The sequence below is a fragment of the Peromyscus californicus genome, unplaced genomic scaffold (assembly GCF_007827085.1).
Source record: "Peromyscus californicus insignis strain IS unplaced genomic scaffold, ASM782708v3 Scaffold_22__1_contigs__length_63687245, whole genome shotgun sequence".
NCBI classification, from domain to species: Eukaryota; Metazoa; Chordata; class Mammalia; order Rodentia; family Cricetidae; genus Peromyscus; species Peromyscus californicus.
The window spans coordinates 30,790,622-30,811,002 of NW_026294525.1; the positions used below are offsets into that span (position 1 = coordinate 30,790,622).

Consider the following 20,381-nt stretch of genomic DNA (forward strand, 5'->3'; position numbering starts at 1 on the left):
CAAGCAAAACACTCACATACAGAAAAAAATTAATTTAAAAGAGACAAGTCACACAAAAAGAATAACTTTTTTAATTGAAAATGATGGTAAGATTAAACTTCTTCTAAAAGCAACTCTGGAATAGAAACTTATGTCAGAATTCTAGGAAATGTAAGTCTTATTTCTTTTTAGGAAAGTTAAGTCTTATTTCTAATTGCCCTAAAACTTTCTAGATGCTGTTAGCTAAACTGCAAAATAAGAGCTAAATACAATGCAAATAGACATGAAAGAAGATATGTTTTGATAATGCGCAGGTAAACTGTTACTAGATTTTCTATGGAGTTTTTCTCTAATGTGAGTCAAATGCAAATTCATGATAAGGTCACGTATTCTGAGAAATGTATCTTGCCTTTCTAAAACTTGTCAGGCCATTCACTGACATGCCTCATCAAAAACATAGAAGCATTTTAAGAGAAAAAAGTTTGTGGACATCCGCAAGAATTCTGACAGAAAGTTCAGGACAGGTGGGACTTGCCATTGGTCCTCAGTAGTTTATAATCCACAAGTTAGACTAGCAAGTAAACAGATTAGGTTTCAGTTCTTAGGGGTGAATGCTAGGCTAGAGATAATGCCAAAGGGTTACCACAGCACACTGCAGAGGCACCTGATACAACTGTGGCTGATCCATGTGGCCAACACAACATGGCCTCACCAGCATGGCTGACTATGTTGCTCTTGAGGTAGAGAAAAAAGACAAAGCTTGAGAGGGTGTCTCAGCGTTAATGAGCTCCCAGTGTGTCTGTCTACAAGAACATCAGAGTGGTCTAGTAGAAGAAAGGCTATATCACACTTACAAACGAGTAGAAACCACAGATCTGGAAGATTCAGGACACCAACAGAAACTAGAAATGAGACTGAGGAAGTCATTAGTATTTAGTCTTTTATGCTGGACTATACTGGACCCTCTCTCTACAGGGCAAGAAAGAGCTGTTGAAGGATAAGATGTAGAGCAATGGTGTGACTAGGCATGTATTTTGGAAAGAGAAGTGTCTGGAAACAGGACCAGGTAATCAAGAGTTCAAATAAAATAAAATAAAAGTTAGGAAACTGAAGCATGGAAAATGACTTCAAGTGAGAAAAGCTGTCAGGAATAGACAGGCATTACAATGGAGTAGGGGAAGGATGGTTATGTTTGCTGCTACTGCTATTGTGGTTTTACTCCAGCTGTGAGAAGGTGATACTGAATACATTCACAGAAGCCAGTGATATGCATTAGAGGAGAAAAGGAGGACAATGGAGGGACAGGAGAGCTGATGAGGATGGTTTTAATCTGCTGGGTTTGTGGATCTGTAAACCTCTAGGTAGGAAGGTCCAGAAAAGAGCTGGCTAGGCAAAAGAGAAGGAATACTTATTGAAGATTTCTTATCACAAGTAGTGTGTGTGTGTGTGTGTGTGTGTGTGTGTGTGTGTGTGTGTGTGTTGTGCTATGTATGGGGATGTGCAATTTTATGTGTGTTTGCATGTGTGTACATGTGCAAATATGTGAGTGTACCTATAGGGTGCACAACTTGATGTCATTGGATGTCTTACTCTATTGCTCTCCACCATATTTTGAGACAATCTCTCAGACAGTATAGAGCTTATGGACTGGTTAGACTGGCTGGCCATTGTGCTCCCTGGATCAGCCTGTCTCTGCAGGCTGGAGTTATAACTAAATGCTACCACATTGAGCCTTTTATGTGTGTTCTGGGAACCAGAACTCAGGTCCTCATATTTGTGCTGCAGGTATTTTACTGATTGTACTATCTCCTATGACCCTCAAGTTATTTAGAACAGGTATTAATCTTAATGAATAATTAATGAAGCACACACTAGTATAACATGCCACATGTTTCTATCATCCTCCCCACTCTGCAGATGAGGATGAGTCTAAGTGATTTCTCACTGTTTATAAAGTATTTGCAAGTAATGTCCAACCCTACAGCTCAAGCCTTTAACTACCAACACTATGTTGTATCATGAAAAATCCAGTACAGATTTTAGAGCAAGATGAAAGTATGTTCAATTTTAATCTCTGGTCCTTAACCACTATTTGACCTTAACACTATCTGGGTGACGTCTCCATCTGTGAAATGGTAGCCCTTAGATTTATATTGCAAGGCTATGGTGAAGATCAAGAAGAATGTGTGGAAAGTGCTGGATGGAGCACGCATGCATCATAAATCACACTTACTATTTGTGTGTCTATGCCCAAAATTTTCATCTTGTGAACTGCAATCTCATCAAGTTTATTCTATACTTTAATAAATGCTGTACTTTTCTAAAAGTTTTGAGAAATTAATACATTAAACAAGATTTAAAGTTATTTGATGACTTAGTTCAAAAATGAGTTATTTTATCAGAAAGGGGATAGTCTTAGTTTCTTTGACCTGTCCAGTGACACAATACAAACTGTTCCATCATCAGACATAGTGGAATGAGGAAGAAAGCCATGAACTTGGAGTCAAAAGATCACTCAGAAGTTTCAAGTTTGCAGCATCCAGCCACAACATAAGAATTCGTTATCACTTCTCAATATCCGTCTACACACCTTTGAGATGAATGGACTGGTCTATGTGTGCAAAGTTTAAGCTCAGAAAATGGAGTCATGCCAGAAGCTAGAGAGATCACTATAGATATTTGATTCTTCCACCTGGCTGCTGCATATCTAAGAGCTTTAAAAAAAATGGTTAGACTGTGTCAACCCTGAAATATCACTGAAAGGAAACTAGTGAATGATAAGCACAATTGTGGGCATTGTTTGGTCAAAAGTGATCTAAAACCTTCAGTAACATCTTAGCCTCATGTTAAGTGTAAATATATGTTTTCCTTAACTTCAACTGCATTAAAGCAGTCATGAATTTGAGAAAGAGTAAGGAGGTACATAGGAAGGGTCAGAGAGAAGAAAGGGAAGTGGGGAAAAATGATGTAATCATATTGTGACTTTTTTATTTAAGACATATTAGAAAATAGGTAATCTTCCTCATGTGTATACATTCGCTAGAGTAACTAATGAATGAGTCACTTTGCTTCTTTCGGACTCTTCCCTCTTTAATACTTTTTGTCCAATTCCTCAATCTCTAAAAATATTTGGACATTGGATTACCTAATACTCTCTCTCTCTCTCTCTCTCTCTCTCTCTCTCTCTCTCTCTCTCTCTCTCTCTCTCTCTCACACACACACACACACACACACACACGTACGCACGCTTATAAGTGAATTTCAGACTATTAGAACAAAGTACACATCATAGCTCTCAGGTGATGGCATCATTCACTGTTGACCTCCAGACTCATGATCACTCACAGAAATCTGATCCCAGCAAGATCTTCAAACATACAAAGGCATGTGGGAGAGAGACAGACATCATGATGACTAGAATCCACTTGCTAGCTAGAGTGCTAGCCATACATATTTAATTCAGTAACCAGTACTTTTGGAGACTGTTTTAAAGCCCTTGCTTGTCATTGTTAGCTTTGTCTTTGAAACCAGATGGTTTTCAAGACTCCTATACCTACTGGTTGATTTCAAGTTTCACAGCATTGTGATTGCTCTTCATGTGTTTCTTAGGATGCTATAGGAAATGAGTAGTGCTATAATTACATAATGAAATCACACTAAGGTAATCTCTAGGTATAAAATTTAAAACATCAATATATGTGTGTGTTTAATTATCTTCTAGAAAACAAATTGAATCAGTTTAGAATAGCAGCTTTTTCACCAAGACACACATTGCTTCTTATTTTAAACTGAAATGCACTGCATGCACCTTTTCTATAGCTACATTGTTATACACAAGCATCTTGTCCTCGATTGTCCCTGGGAAACCTTAGACTTTAAGGTCAAACATGATTGGACAAGCTAAGGAGGAATAGCTCCGCCTGTGGAACACATTCTTGGTGATATCTATGTCTTCTTCCCTGTGACCTCACTAGTTTTCTGTGTGCAGAATGGTTAGCATGGCAGTTTCCAGCAGTCTATCCCCCTAGCGGCACACAATAAAGAATTAGTGTCACTGAGACCCTACTAATGAGGCAAGAGGAGAAGCCAGATCAAGCATTTCCCTACAGGAAGACAGAATGTTAATAGGATTGTTACCAAACTGCCACATTCTTGGTCCTGATAAATCCGGTAAAATAAGGAAAGCCCTTGAGTGCTGTGGTTTTCATCCATGAGATGAGCAATCGGCATGCTAATAATATCCTCTCCCCTATTATACTCCCAATAGCCAACAATATATAAACTATCCAGCATTTTTGGAACAAAACATAACAAAGGAAGTGCATAAAATTGCTCAGACTGTCTAAACACACAGCATGATTTCAACACCCTAGTCTTCCAACCTCAGACTGTCCAAGTGGAGCACCAAGGGAGACATCAAAATGTGACATCATCATTAAGCAGGAACAACACACATTGCCAAAGGCCTATTTTATGGCCATACAAGAGAATTCAAAAATCAACAAAATATATTTAACCCCAAACCTTACTGCAGGCAACAAATTCATTTCTAAGAATGCTTCAAGAGTAGTCTTAGCATCTCATTTTAAAGCAGAACTGAGGTTGAATTGAGACTTACTGATTGCTCATTTAGGTCCTGGGTGTCTTCCATGGGTTTCTCTCACTTCTCCTGCCACTCCCACGTAGAAGCAGCTCCCTTGTATTCAAAACTGACTATCTAAAACAAAAAAAAAAGGTGGAAATTGAAAAAAAAAGATAATTTTTACTCATTTGCAGAATCATCAAGCACATAAAGATTTAGCAAGATAGATGGCAGTATGTAGGCTACGGGTAAACTTTTTGATGAAAGAAATGAGTCATTAATTTTATTCCCATGTCTTACAAAGAATAATGACCTTGTGAATAACATCAGGGCAGAACTGGTATATGGGAACAGCTTCTCAGGAATCTCTCAGTTAAAGGAAAATGTCTGAGGACAACGTTGGAAACACAGGTTGCTTAAAGCAACTAATATACTATTTTTGCTTAGACAGAAAATTGGGAACTGTATTAATCACTACTACATAATATGAGCTGAGTAAATAGAGTGCAATTCAGTATTTTTTTTTTTTTTTTTTTTTTTTTTTTTTTTTTGGTTTTTCGAGACAGGGTTTCTCTGTGTAGCTTTGCGCCTTTCCTGGAACTCACTTGGTAGCCCAGGCTGGCCTCGAACTCACAGAGATCCGCCTGGCTCTGCCTCCCGAGTGCTGGGATTAAAGGCGTGCGCCACCACCGCCCGGCTCAGGATTGTTTTTAGAATAAGAAAATGTGTCTTAACTATCGGATGACCATTTTTCTTTTCTTTTTTTTTTTTTTACTTATTATTAGTCTTTAATGACTTTAGAACTAAGTTTCCCCCTCTCAAAAACAAGAAATAGAGGTTGGAGAGATGTTTTAGTGGTTAAGAGCAGACAGTGCTCTTACAGAGGACCTGGGTTAGGCTCTCAGCACCCACATAGAGGCTTATAACAATAAATTGAATTCCAGGGGATCCAGTACCCTCTTCCAGGCACCAAACATACATATCATTCACAGACATACATACATACAGGCAAAACAAATTCATAAAATAAAACTAATAAATCATTAAAAGAGCGAGGATTTTTATAGCAGGTGCTATAGTAGGTGGGTATATAGCAGGTGCCTTTAATCTTAATACTCAGGAAATAGAAGGAAGAAATCCACAAGTTCAAAGCTATACTGGTCTATACAGTGGCCAGCCAGAGGTATATAGAGAGACCCTGTCCAAACAAACAACTATTATATTTGCTAGAATTGTTGAGACCATTTTTCTTTTCTAAAGAGCTGACTGAGGGGCTGACGACAAAGCTTGATAATTGCAAGGCCCTGGTCCTGAGAGCCACAAAAAGGTATCATTTTTCAAAATACAGAGTTTTTAAGAGATGAGGAAAATAATTATGTTAAGACAGATAAGTAGGAGTAGAAGTATTGAATAAACTACAGTGACATAATCAGCTAATTACTCAAAAGATAACTAACCTTTTAATTATCTTTACTCCACACCATGTGATACTTTTTCCCCAGCCAAGTAGACATAAAATTTTAGATCCCACATACAGGAAGATTTTTATAATAGTAACAATATAAGATAAGACCAAAAAGCCAAATGCTCCCCCAAATTCTCATCTTTCCTCTGTTGAATAAGTATGCAAGACCAAGTAATGCTAAAAAAAATTAAATGGTTTTATAAAAACAATTTTAACTACAGCACATAGTGAAAACTGAATTTTATAAATAGACTCTCCAAGGCCTCTGTGGCTTATTCTAACATTAACTTTAGATGCCAGAGTAATCTCTGTAAGGGAAGACTAGGTTTGTCTTCCTATGAGTTATCCACAGCATCTAGCTCAGTGCTTCATATGTTGACCAGATCAAGGACAAATGCAGCCCTCAGCAGGTACCTGAAGACACAAACAAAAGAATAGGAAGAAGCAGCTGAAGTTGAAAATTTAGTCTCATATACATGGCGCTTTGGGGAAGAGTCTGTTTCACTCCAGTTTTCTGGGTATCTTGCTTTATGTTATGACAATAAAAAAAAGTGTAGAAAGAAATATTACTAAGTGGAATGTTTTGACTATTCATAAAACTTAGTATTGAAAATTAGCTTATAATACCCTATTCATCTGACTACCTCATAAAAAATGCTCCTAGGAAAATTATCATTGATGCCAATTAAATGCATTTATTTTCAAACAAATCTGTTGTGTCAAATTCCTAAGACTTTAGTAGCAAAGAACCATGAGTTGGGTAGCATAGAGCAGCAATTTATTCTGAAACAGTCTATGAACCAAAAGTCCTAAACCAAGACACCAGCAGACCTATGATCCCCTTGGAGGCTATAGAAAAAAACAAATCACATCCTCCCCATCCCCAGGCTTCTGGTGGTTTCAACAATTCTTGGCATTCTGTGGTTTACAGATGCATCAATCCAGTTTATACCTCATTACCACATGGCATTCTCCTTGACTTTTTCTTCCAATGGCATTCATGTATGTGGGCATGTGTGTGTGTGTGTGTGTGTGTGTGTGTGTGTGTGTGTGTGTGAGAGAGAGAGAGAGAGAGAGAGAGAGAGAGACAGACAGACAGACAGACAGACAGACAGACAGTCTAAATTTTCCTCTACAAGTAGACCAGTCATAGGATCAGGGTCCATCTGAATACACTAAGAGCACATCTTCACCTGTCAAAATCTACAAAGATCCTAACTCTAAATAATGTAACATTCACAGGTTTCAGGCTCAGGACTTCAGCATATCTTTTAGGCCCCCAAACTGACTATAACACATGTTCAGTTACCACAATGAATTACTTTAAAGATGTGATCACAATGCTTAAACGTTACATATCCAGAAGGCTGCATGCAAAATAAACTGAAGATGTTGATTATTGGGAAAGACACAACCATCTTTTAAGAACCACTATCTCAGGTGTTCTTAACATCTAGAACAAAATTAAAGCTGAGACTTTAGACACTGGCATATAAGAGAATTAAACAAAAACTTCCCATTTTTTGGTTAACTACCAGTTTAGAATCTACTTAATATTCAGTTGGGGAGTTATTTTTGTCAATGTTCCATGTCACAACATAATGCCTCGCTTTATATTTCCTTGAAATTTAGATTAATTGTTACTTTGCTTGAGGTTGAATGCTAATGTAATTTTTGTTCTTGGCCAAACTCACTCAGGTCCTAAAATATTATGAGCCCAGTGATTTTATATTATTGAACCACACTAAAGTCCCTTGGCTAATTGCAGACACAGTATGATTTTACATCATAATTTACCAATGGTTGTTATACTAAATCCTTTAACATTTAGTTTTCACAAATACACAAGAAAAATATGAGAACACTCCTAGAATCAAGTAAGAAGAGAATTACCTTATAATAAAGATATAAAATTAAGGACTAACAGTAACCTCATGCTGTTTTATGAGGTGAGAATCTAGATGCCTGCTGTATCCCAGGCCACTGCTCCAGAAAGCTGAATTATAGACAGGAATAGCAACAACCTCCCCATTCTGGGGTTATTTTACCTGTAGTCAAATTTTCAAGATACAGACAAATCATCAAATCCTTTTGGTTAGAACTTATGTAGAAGAATATATATAGGTTCTTGATGTCATAATATAAGTTAGGGGTATCTTATAAATTCTTAGGTCTTAAAAATTGGAGTAAGAATCAGTAATACTTCTAATTCATATACATAATCTGATATATGCTTATATGTGTATGTAATGTTAAGAATGCTTAGAAACATTCAAGACAATGCAGGCTGGTCCAGGTAGTAGAGATCAATGACTCTTCAGCATTAATGGATAAAGGAGATTTCCCTAATCTGTCTCTCTAATAAACTTTCAATAAAAAATAGCTGGTTCAGCTAGAAGAAACATCAACCTGAAGAGGATGGGCTTTATCTCTGCATGAGATGACAAGGGCCAAGAAAAGGATCCGTACACAGAGAACTCCATACCTCTAGACTGTGCGCACAGATGGCAATGCTTTTCACCAGCATTAAAGCCAGACACCTGGGCTTTGTTACTGACTTCCTGCATAGTACTTTTCACATTCAAGGAATCAACAAGACCTCAAAATACATTCTAGAGTTTGCTCAAGTCCTCCACTGCCTGCTCTCCTCGGTGTCATGGGAAGAGATGAAGCATCATAGGTGTTTGCTTGGCTAGGAGCATTAGCTTGGTCCCACACTCCCGTCTTCTGAATGCCACATGTTACACACAGCCAGACTAATAAAGTTTTACACTATCTGTCTGCTTTTGCTCTCTCAAATCTCTTTAGAGCTTTACTCCATCCTCCAGACAAACCAGGCAACCCTTCCTTGCTCCTCTTTGCATTTGTACCAGGATCTATCTTGAAGGGTCATTCCACCAAAAGATGCTTCAAAGGCTGAGAAGGATCTTGTGTATTTGCTCCCTGGAGACCTTGTCCTGAAACTAAAGTCTGGAGCTATAACTAGAGTAGCTAGGAGAATGTAAACACAGATGAAACTCTATGCACCTCTCACTGTAGAAAAAAAAAAAGAGGGCAAAGAAATAGCCTCTATTTCCTTACCCATGTTCCAGTTCTAGTAGAACCCCAGGAAAAGATTTAGACCACAAACTACCCAAGCTTTTACTGCAGCTTTGTTCAGACCCTGGGATGTGGAATTAGATGATTGGATGATACATCATCTCGGACACAGCCAGCCCCACTGATGTAAGTAGGGTGTTTGCACTTAGACAGTGGTCTAGGTCAAGGGAAAACGTCCCTAAATTATATTATGACATCAAGACAGTTCATCTGTGGATTGGTGTTCACATTTTCAAACTTCAAATGAATGTTCAGAAGCGTATTTTGAGAGGAAAAAAATTAAACTTTGTAACCAGGCATGATGATACATACCTGCAACATTAAGGAAACTGAGGCAGGAGGATTGCAAATTTGAGGCCAGAAAGACTTTGTCTCAATTGAACAAAGTCAAACAATAATTAAGACCTGCTCACACAGGAGTATATTGTAGACATATACTGTATGTGACTTACATGGACCTATTTTCAGGTCAAGCATCAAGTAGTTTCCCTGGACTTATTCTATTGTATCAGATGAGTTGTATCTAAGGATGCATCTTGCTTAGGACATGGGGAAAATATCAAGCTAGTCCTCCTTCAGTGGCAAGATGTAAAAAAAAAACTATCTGCAGGGACAGACAGAAGAAGTTCACCCAGAAAGAAGAACAAGAGTGAGTCTGGGGAGACGTTCCTGGCACCTTAAGCAACTGGATGTTGTTGTTGCTCGACCTGATTCTCACTCTTCCTAGGGTTTCATTAGCTGTCTTCACAGTCTTCAATTAAATTATCTTTACTGTTCAAGCTGCTTTGTGTAAAACCACAACTATGAAGGAAGTCTAAGAATTTACATTTTCACCCCATTGTTGAGAATTATAGCTGTGAGCAGCTCTCCAGACCAAAAAAAAAAAAAAAAAAAAAAAAAAAATTGCCTCCCAGCTTCTGCACACCCAGTTACCTACAGGGCCGTCTACCTTTCAGTAATGGAGCCATAAAGCTGGGTGAGCCACTGGCTGGCTCCCACTGCCCAGGCAGCATGCCAGAGAGGGAAGCCAACGGCACAAAGAACACCTAGCTCCAGTTCCACAGCCAAATGCTCAGAGAGGTGAAGATGAGCGTACTTGGGCTATGCACATGACTCTGTTCTCTGCCCATAAAAAAGGAAAACAGTAGGAGTGTCCAAGAAACAAGTTTAGGTGAATAGTAACAAGTACCTTGTTTGACTTCACGCTCCTTACATGGAGCCAAGGCTACAAACTACAGGCTGAGCTATTTTTGAACTGTTTATAAAGACAGCACATGGACTTTGCAGACTCATCCTTGTAACACAAAATTTTTAATAACTTGGGATGGTGGGGTTAGGGTGGGGTGCACAACTCAAAGTTAGAAGACTTGCCTAGCATATGCAGAGGTTCTGGGTTTGACTCCCAGCACCACTAAACAATGGTGGTGGTGGAGGTGATGGTGGTGGTGGAGGTGATGGTGTTAGTCATGGTGGTGGTGGTGGTAGTGGAGGTGGTGGTGGTTTGTCATAGTGGTGGTGGTAGTGGTAGACATACTGGTGGTGGTAGTGGTCATGGTAGTCTTGGTAGTGCTGGTCATGGTGATAGTGGTGTTGGTAGTGATGGTCATGGTGGTGGTGGTAGTGATATATTAATATTTTTTAATGCTAAAAGTTGCAAGAAGTTTAATTTCATGGTAATTATCCAGGTCATTTGTGTACATTCACCTGAAGGCAAAAATTTCCTGCAATTAAAAATCCCAGTCACTTGAATTTTAAGAAGCAGGTTTGACCAAGGTTTTCTGCTTCCTCTGTGTAAGTGATTGTCAGTGGTTTAGTGGAGAGGTTGAGAAACACAGAGGTAATGGTGATGAACAGTTCCAGATGGACATGTAAGAGACTCTCGATCTGGGACAACACATGCTGCCTTCACACACACTTGAGCACCCTCTGCACCTCTTCTCCCCTTCCCTCATGCTGAGCCCTCTCTCCCCACCTATATTTGACAGCTACATTGATGAGTGTTTTGTTTATCCTGCATTGATGCAGCTGGCTCTCCTGTAACCTGGCAGGGGAGAAAATATTTGAGCCTTTTTCTTACAGTCAGTCTTCTTTTTTTTTCCTCAGTCATAAATCTCTCTTCGGTGTAACCTAGGAACCTTTTCTGGTGAAGACTGCCTGACTGTGTGAATCACTCCCTGAGTATCCGGTGATGTTGCACCCCTCCTGAGGAGAATGCGTTATACTTTAAAATGGTTCAAGAATACGTTTCCAAAACTTAACTCCTGAAACCATAGCAAAATCATAATTTTTCCAGGAGTAGAATTTCTAGAAGATTGGAATAAAGTTGATGAAGTCCTGTCTTTGTCACTAGATGACTGTGGAACTTGGAGAAGTTCACTATCTCCAAATGTCATGCTTCTCATCCACAAAGTGAAGACAGAAATATTACTTGCATTGCATTTTGAGATTGTGTGAAAAAATTATTTCAAAACCATAAACCACTTTGGTGACTAGGGGGATTAGAATAAATTCTCTACTCGTATTTTGCTGTTCATATACTAAGTAAAAACATTTTTACATTCTTTACAGTGCATCAGTATCTATGCATCTTCTTACTCAGTGACATTCAATTCTGTCCAATTACAAATCTTGTACCAACCAGTAATTTCCAGGTACTGTACCAGCCTTACACAAATGTATTTAGGTAGTTGTAAACAGTCATCAATCTTAACAATCTTAGATAAACTTTTAAAATTGAATAATAGCTTTGTTAAGTCATTAATACTCACTACTTTTAACTTTATCTTTCCATGTATATTCAAAATGTGATGGATTTCTTTAGTGCAGACATAGTGAAACAATAAATAATAGAATGGATGTGAGAGAAAGGAAATGATTACTTATCATTACATTTTGATTGTCTTAAACCCTAAATAAAAGATGAAATCTGATACTATCATCATGGTGACACACCTCCTTCAGATTTCTGAAAGGTGAGATGAGCAGTATGTGGAATTAAGAGACTATCTGGAGGTTTGTGATGTTGCAGGTAAGAAGACAAGAGAATTCAGAATGATGCCTTAGCTGAAAGTAGATTGGATCAGAAGACATGAGAGAAGATATGAAAGAGAAATCAAAAGGACACAGAAAGTACTTGAACATAACTGAACAAGCAGATAAGACTATCAAGGGTCACAGGAGTCATGATCCAGTGGCCACACCTAAGAGCCGAGAGGACATGCTGTGTTAATGCATGCATTTGCTAAGTCATTATCTTCACTGATGTGCATGAGCAAGCAGCTAAGATGAGAAGCTATGAAATAAGTGTGTGAAACCCTTGCTCTTTTGACTACAGAGACAAAAACTCAGACCACCCTCAGACTCGACAAGGAAGCATATCTTGAAACAGAACCTTTGAGGAGGGAATAAAAGAAAAGGATTCCATGATATAAATCAAAATCTCAGCTTTACAAAAATGTACATTCTAAAGTTTTATTTCATGGCATGAAAACCTCACATGAGAAAAACAAAATCCAGAGTGACTCTAGAGGCCTAAGACCGAAGCTTGTGGAGAAGCAAGATCAAAATTGGTCCACAGGACAGAAAGGATTCTAAGAGAAATCTATTAAAAATTATAAACTACATAAGGAAACAAAGCACTCCCGAACACCAAATGTAGCAGTAAAGTAGAAGCCAACCAAGACTTCAGACTGTAGAGTAAGCTCAATAAAGCATATTAGAACTGTGACTGACATGGTTAGGAACAGGAGAAAGAAACAAAACTGAAGGACCCACATATTAAAAACAAACACACAAATTAGGGAAAGAACCGTAAAAATGTTCTCTAAAATATATGCGTTTAAGGGCTGGACAGATGGTCTGGTGTTTAAGAATGTTTGCTGCTCTTTCAGAGGTCCCAAAAGCCACAGGATGGTTCAGCCTGTAACTCCAGTTCTAGGGGATCTTACATGCTCTTATGGCATTGGCAGCAAGCATGCACATGCTATAAATACATACACACAGGCAAAAAATGCAAATAAAATGAAAATAAATGAATCTTTAAAAAATCATGTGTGTGTGTGTGTGTGTTTGTGTGTGTATACACACATGCATGGTGGGGAGATGGTTCCATGAGCAATGTGTTTTCCAAGCAAGCATAAGGACCTGAACTTCAATCTTCAAAACTCATGTATATCTGGGTACAGTGTGGAGCTTCTATAGTGAAATGGGGAATGGAGACAAGAGAATCCTCTGTCTTGCTGACCAACATAGCCTGGGGTGTGTATTGGTGGTGAGGAACAAATATATCTTTTTTTAAACAAAGTAGAAAGTGAGGGCCAACACTCAAGGTTGATCTCTGATTTCTACTTGTAAGAATGGCATGTGGGTGCTGGTACTCAAAGAACACGCGCCTTCACACATATGTACCTATGAATATCATATACATACATATACCATATACATGCATGTGTGTGCACACACATGTGCACAAGCACATAACATTTTTGTGTTCTGAGACAGGATCTCACTCTGTAGCCAAGATAGTCTTAAATTCACTATCCTTGCCGGGCGGTGGTGGTGCACGTCTTTAATCCCAGCACTCGGGAGGCAGAGGCAGGCAGATCTCTGTGAGTTCGAGGCCAGCCTGGGCTACCAAGTGAGTCCCAGGAAAGGCACAAAGCTACACAGAGAAACCCTGTCTCAAAAAACCAAACCTTTTGCCCCAGCTTCCTACATTTTGACATTGCATGTATGTAACACTGTACCCAAGTACACAGAAATTTTTTAAGAAAATAAACCAATGAATAGAATAGCCAAAGAGTTAGATATTACCAAAGAATTTTTGAAATTTGTAAATTTAGGGACAAACTTTACAAGTAAGTATTCATCTCTAATTATAGTCAGAGGCAACAAAAGCTGTTAAAAAAAAATCTCTTCCTGCCAATTATTCCATAAAATCAGTTTCTCAGCAATCAAAGTGTGATTCCTAAAAAAAAAATCATATTTTTTATTAAGGGAGAGGTCCTCCAAATAAGTAGACATGAGATATATGTTGCTGCAGTAAACTTGATTTACCTAATTGAAGCCATTTATTTGAATTTTATCTACAGTGAATTAGTAAAATATTGACTTAAGTATGATGTTGTTTAACTTATTAAGATTCAGGACAACTAAGGAAAATGTTCATAGTTTCCAGGGAAATTTGAACATAGTTTCCTCTGAATAAATTTCCTGTAGTATTAGAGTATAAAATTCATTCTTGAGATGGATGTGGTTGTATACTCAAAAGCTCAGAAGTGAGGAAGTAGAGGCAGGAGATCACTGCAAGTTCAAGGCCAGCCTAGTCTATTTAGTGAACGCTGTGCTACCCAGAGCTACATAGAGAGATCCTACCTCTAAAAAGCAAAATACCTCTGTATTCCAACTTTGTGATTGCATTCAAAATAGAATGACCCTGAGGGGAAAAAGCCTGCCATTATAGCACCTACAAATCCAAAAGGTTACTGAGAGCCAATGTTGTAAGATTTCAAAAAGAGATGTCTCCAATAAATGTGGTGTTGTGGTAACTCCATGTGCTTCTCTACTGAATGTTTTGACTTCAAGAGAAACCTGGTGGGAGGGAGGAAGAGAGAGACAGGAAAAGAAGGAGAAGATAGGAGGAAGAAATGAAAAGGGGAGAGAGAGGTCACGGGTGTACTGGATAGTTTTATGTTAACTTGACATAAGCTATAGACATCTGAGAGGAGGGAACCTCAAGTGAGAAAATGTCTCCACAAGACTGGGCTGTGGTGCATGAGCTGGCTTTTTGGAGCCCATTACCTATGGTAGGATACCTTGCACAGCCTTGATGCGGAGGGGGTGGGGGGCCTTGGACCTGCCTCAGCTATTGAATGTACCAGGCTTTGCTGATTGCCTATGGGAGGCCTTACCTTTTTGGAGGAGGGGATGGAGGGTGAGTTGGCGGGAAAACTAGAGGGTAGCTGGAAGAGGGATGGGAGGGAGGAAGGGAGGATGTGGTTGGTATGTAAAATGAATTTAAAAATTCTTAATAAAGAAAACAAAAGACTGGGCTGTAGGCAGGCTTGTAAGCCATTTTCTTAAATAGTGATTGATGGGGGCGCAGAACCCATTGTGGATGGTGCCGTCCCTGGACTGGTTCTGTAAGAAAGCAGGGCTGAGCAAGCCATGAGGAGCAAGCCATTAAGCAGCACTCCTCCATGGCCTCTGCATCAGCTCCTGCCTCCGGTTTCTTCCCTGTTTGAGTTTCTGTCCTGACTTCCTTTGATGATGAACAGTGTTGGGGAAGAAGAGTAAACCAAACCAATGCTTCCCCAAGTTGCTTTTGGTCATGGTGTTTTGTCACAGCAATAGAACCCTAACTAAGACAAGTGGATATAGTTGTGAAGGGAATGGAATTGGTTCGGTCATAGCTCTTTGTTTCGGGATTAAAAGGAACATAGACATAAGTAGTACTTGTTTACAGGATAATCATATGGTTCTATAAATATAGTACATGAAACTTCTTAGCTTCAGGGAACAAAGCCGCCTCCTCTTCTCCTTTCTGAGTTTCAATTCTTCCTTGTTTTAGTGTAAAACACACATGTCAGAACTTCCACTCTCTGGTCTGTCCACCATAGCCACAAATCATAAACTAAATCTTGCCTTCACATGCTTGGCAGGCTGTGAGATATTAAGAGAATGCTTTCAACCATGCCGCCCCCTAAATCATGTTTTCTTTATATATTCCTAGTTAAGCAGACCACATCTCTAATGAAATTTTTCTTTTAATATTTGGTTCCCAACAGAAATGGCAGTGAATCCAGTCAACCACAGAGCACAATTACCTAGGAAATGCATGAAATAAAAGGTAGATATGAACCAGGCCATAGTACATCATTATTTTTAGATCACACCATTACAAACTGACATTGTACTGATATAGGTCAACAGAAATTTATGCTCAGGTATCGCATTTATGATTAACCAAATATATGGAAGGAAACCAATTGGTTGAAATGACAATAAATTTTCAAAGCAGTAAGAATGTTCCTTTGGGAAAGACTGTAAGATTTTATTAGTTAGTTGGTTAGTTAGTTAGTTAGTTCACTTGAAACTAAATTCTTCTAAAGGAAATGTAAAAGAAAAAAAGATACTCACATTTAAACTACAGGAAGGTTTGGTTTGCCTAGCAGTGAGGTGTGCCTGGGCTGGTTTTATCTAATCTTCCAGGGGTATGAATGGTCTTGTGTCCAATGAGCTTCTTGGGAGAAGAATTTTCCAAGAACAGAGATGTTGGACTCTGTAAGCAGGAACCACCAAAAGACAGGAGAACAAGAAATTCTGCCTCTTCCCTCCCTACCTGTGGAAGAGTATGCTGGTGGCTGGACTACCTTGGAGCATCTGTTAGAGGGTGCTGTGCCATGAGGTGCCACGTACTGGCTTTCTGGGAAGGTACTTACATACCTTGCTGGCAATCACCGTAGGGAGACAGAAAGGTGGGGAGGTGAAGTCCAGAGAAACACTACTTGCTTTAGCAAGAGCTTTCTACTTGTATTAATGAATGGGAAAAGGCAAAGAAAGCCTGGAAGATAAAGGTCATAATGGCAACAAAAAAAAAGATCACGCTAGGTGAAAATTTTTAATGTTGAGAAGAGAAAATCAGGAAAACCAAAAGCACATTTTTTTGTTGTATGTAAAATATATGTTCACAGGTATGCACAAAGAAATGGAGAGACAGAAACGGGGGACAAGAAAGTACAAGGGAGATTACTCAGAGGGAGGGAGGAGGCCAGAAAGAAGGAAAGGGGAGAAGAAACAGAGAGGGCAGTTGGAGAATAAATAAAAGCAAGGTATGACGATATACATCTTTAATGACGTCATAATCAGTGACAGTATTTTATATTTTAACTTACAAACAAAAAAGTAACTTAGCAAGCTTGAGTAAGGATTGCTATACTTTTTCCCCCTGCTGGTTAAATTAACCCTAAAATAACACTTGGTTTTAGAGATGGGAGCACTGGTCCTTCCATGCTCTGCCTGAGTACTGGCATCCTCTGGTCACCACTCTGCTCCACATCTGCCTGGGTGGCTTCTGTGAAGCTGTAGTTCAAGCACTTGACCGGGCTGTATGTGCAATTAGAGAAGCTCCAGGGCTAGCTATGGCCATTACTGTCCCGCTCTTGAACAATCCTTCTTGTTTGTTTGATCCCCCAACTTCTTTTTAATTGAGGGGGGAATGTATTTCAAGAAACAATACATATGCTGCATATATTTTAAATATCATGCCGTTTTTGGAGCCCAAAGTCAAATCTTACAAAAACACTGATTCTTTTTAAATGGATGTATGAAGAATGAATGGATAAGTCACTAAACGAGGGAAAACTTCTCAAGCATGGGCCAGGAAATGGATCATTTTAGGGAGTTTCAGATTGAATCAGGCACACAGAATCCTAGATTTCTATGTTTGCCATGACTCAATGTATGGCTTTAGGAAAATCTTGTAATTTCTCCATATTTCAGTTTCTCACCTTATAAAAGGAATATATTGCTTGAAATTTAATTCTCTCACCGTGGGGAGAGTTTTGATTCAACATTTATAAAACGCTTTTTAGCTTCTCTGATTAATAGGCGAAATACTGTAATAGTTGTTATAATATGCTTTCCAAGAAGTATAAAGGTAATGGCTCAGATCAATGTAAAATAATACTTTACTTGAGAAACAAATACCAGTCATATTTATTGCCCTTTCATTCCATTTGCTAAGTAATAAAAATTACTTCTGACAGAGAAAGTATCAAATTAGTATTCAAGTGCATAAATGTGCTATCTTCATAGGCCACTCCTACCTTGGAGCAAAGAGAATTGTTTTGTTTTTCCAGGCTACCCAACATGTTTATATGGTAAAGTCAGGAATGTCGGGCATGGTTTTGAGGGCCTCCAGCGTATTCACTGGTTTCTGGCATTCTAATGCACTCTACTCTTATAACCATAAAAGTACTCTTGAGTGCTTCTGGAAATATATAACAAACCCTTAATCAATTTAAGAGTGTTTTAACTGCATACATGAAATTTCTTGGGAGGAAAATGCTAGCTATTCTACATACACACAGTACTTAAGTGAGCAAGAGCCCTCCTTCTCGGGGGCTCAGAGCGGTCTCCCTACAGTAATATAACTTTCAGTTTTATGTGCATAAGTCCTAGTGAATCCCTTAGAATAACAGGAAATTCTGCAGGAAAAAAAACACAAAAATTGATAGCCATATTTTTCCAATGCTGGCGGAATATGTTAGCTATTTTGAGTTGGATGGATCTTTAAAGGCTCTAGATAACCATTGAAAGTCAACTATAATCTTAATCAGAACTGTGGAAAATGAATTATCTGCATATAAAGACTCTGACATAAAAGTCCGACCACAAAGAACAGCATTAATGTATGTCATCTTAAACTTTGTATATTGATTGCATTCTGATAACCAAGATTAAGTAGTACTTGTTATATTTGGATACATTAGTTTAATCTTAATATGGAAAGGATTGTATTTTCAGATTTATAAACTGATCAATACAACATGGTTGATAGTTTCATATATGCTAATATTATTAACACACTCTAAATGAGGCAATTCTGCATAACTATCATATCTAGATATTTATAAGTTAAAACATAAAATTATATGTATGATACTTTGGACTGTGTCTGACACATAGCAGGCTCTAAATAAAACAATAACATATAATTCCCCATAAGTTTTCATCAGTCATATCAATTAGAGAGAATTCAAACTATTCTGAGAAATAGTGTTAAATAAAAACTGTAGTACAAAATACATTGATATATATATTCTTACCAATTAGTTTAAGAACTATAAATATGAACAATGGATATTTATGCAACTGAACATAAAAATTCTTATGTTGGCAATTATATCTACCATACATTTTTGTTTTGGTTCGATTTTTGAAACAGAATTTCTCTGTGTAACAGCCTTGGCTGTCCCAGAACTTGCTTTGCTGACCAGGCTGTTCTTGAACTCACAAAGATCTGCCTGCATCTGCCTCCTGAGTATAGGGATGAGAGGTGTGTGCCACTACAACCCAACAACCACACACATTTTTATGTGTGTAGTTAATAAGTTTATTTGCCCTAATCCTTTTTCAATGAGTATTTGGATCTCAAAGAACTCACTTTCATAAACTTGTTAACTTGTTAACCAAAATGTCAATATTTACAATGGTAAAATTTTCTGCAGTTGGCTCTTCTGAGGGAGACCCCAGCCTTATCATAGGGATGCAAGGTATCATAATCTTTCTCCAAAGCATCTTGTCAACCTGCATGTATGTGCAAGGCTCTGGATTTAATCCCAGCACAGAAAAAGAAAAAAAATAAATAAATAACCAAAACTCTTTTTAATAATAAAAACCTGATTGCAAATCCAAGTATTGTGTGAGAGAAGCAGTTAAATTCTGAAACCATATGTGCGATAAATAGAAATATTCAAACCTGTAGGTACTGATATGGGGTCAGTGTAGTGTGACAGAGACATGTTCAAGATTCAGCAGAGCAAAAGCAAGTTTTAAGAGAATCAGTGAGCCCGCCTGACAAGGAAAATGTGAATAAGTTCTAGCTTCCTTTAGTTCTTTTATTTATATATTTTACCAAACAAAAAAAATGTCAAAAATGAAGCAAACCAAGGAATAATTTACCTTGATTGGCAGAAAAGACAAAGAGAATGAAATTCAGATTTTACTCTAAATATAACCTCATTTTTAACAGTTTAATAAAGTATAATACATACGTATAAATGCACAAATCAAGTGCCAGGGAGAACTCAGTAAATAAAGTGCTTGCCGCACAAGTATCAGAGTCTTAGTTTGATTGTGGTATCTACATTAAAGACAGGCATTGTGTCACACACTTATAATCTCAGCTCTGGGGAAACAGAGACAAGTTCATAACATGTCCCAGTAAGAGACTCTGCCTCAAAAAACTAGGTGGACAGCTACAGGGGAATGATGCAGAAGATTGACCTGAGTCTTCTTCCCCATGAGTGCACACACACACACACACACACACCAAAAAATGCACGTATGTATTCACAAAAAACACAAAAGTTGACAGCTGCTGAATTTTTATTTAATAGATACATACATGTCATCAGCTAGCAAACCAAGAATAAGAACATGAACACTGTAGGTGTGGTAGTTTGAATAAGAATGGCTCCCATGAGCTCATAGATTTGAATGCTTGGCCACCCAGTAGTGACATTATTTGAAAGG

General features: G+C 38.3%; 1 protein-coding gene across 4 annotated transcripts in view; it reads right to left on the reverse strand.

Moving 5' to 3' along the window:
* Eya4 (EYA transcriptional coactivator and phosphatase 4) overlaps positions 1 to 20,381 on the reverse strand; it is a 251,289-nt gene that overhangs the window by 216,048 nt on the left and 14,860 nt on the right. For all 4 annotated transcript variants that reach the window (XM_052751178.1, XM_052751175.1, XM_052751176.1 and 1 more), the window contains exon 2: positions 4,598 to 4,696. In XM_052751178.1, coding sequence (XP_052607138.1) covers positions 4,598 to 4,630 — 33 coding nt within the window. In that variant the 5' untranslated portion in view covers positions 4,631 to 4,696. The remainder of the gene's footprint in view (positions 1 to 4,597; positions 4,697 to 20,381) is intronic.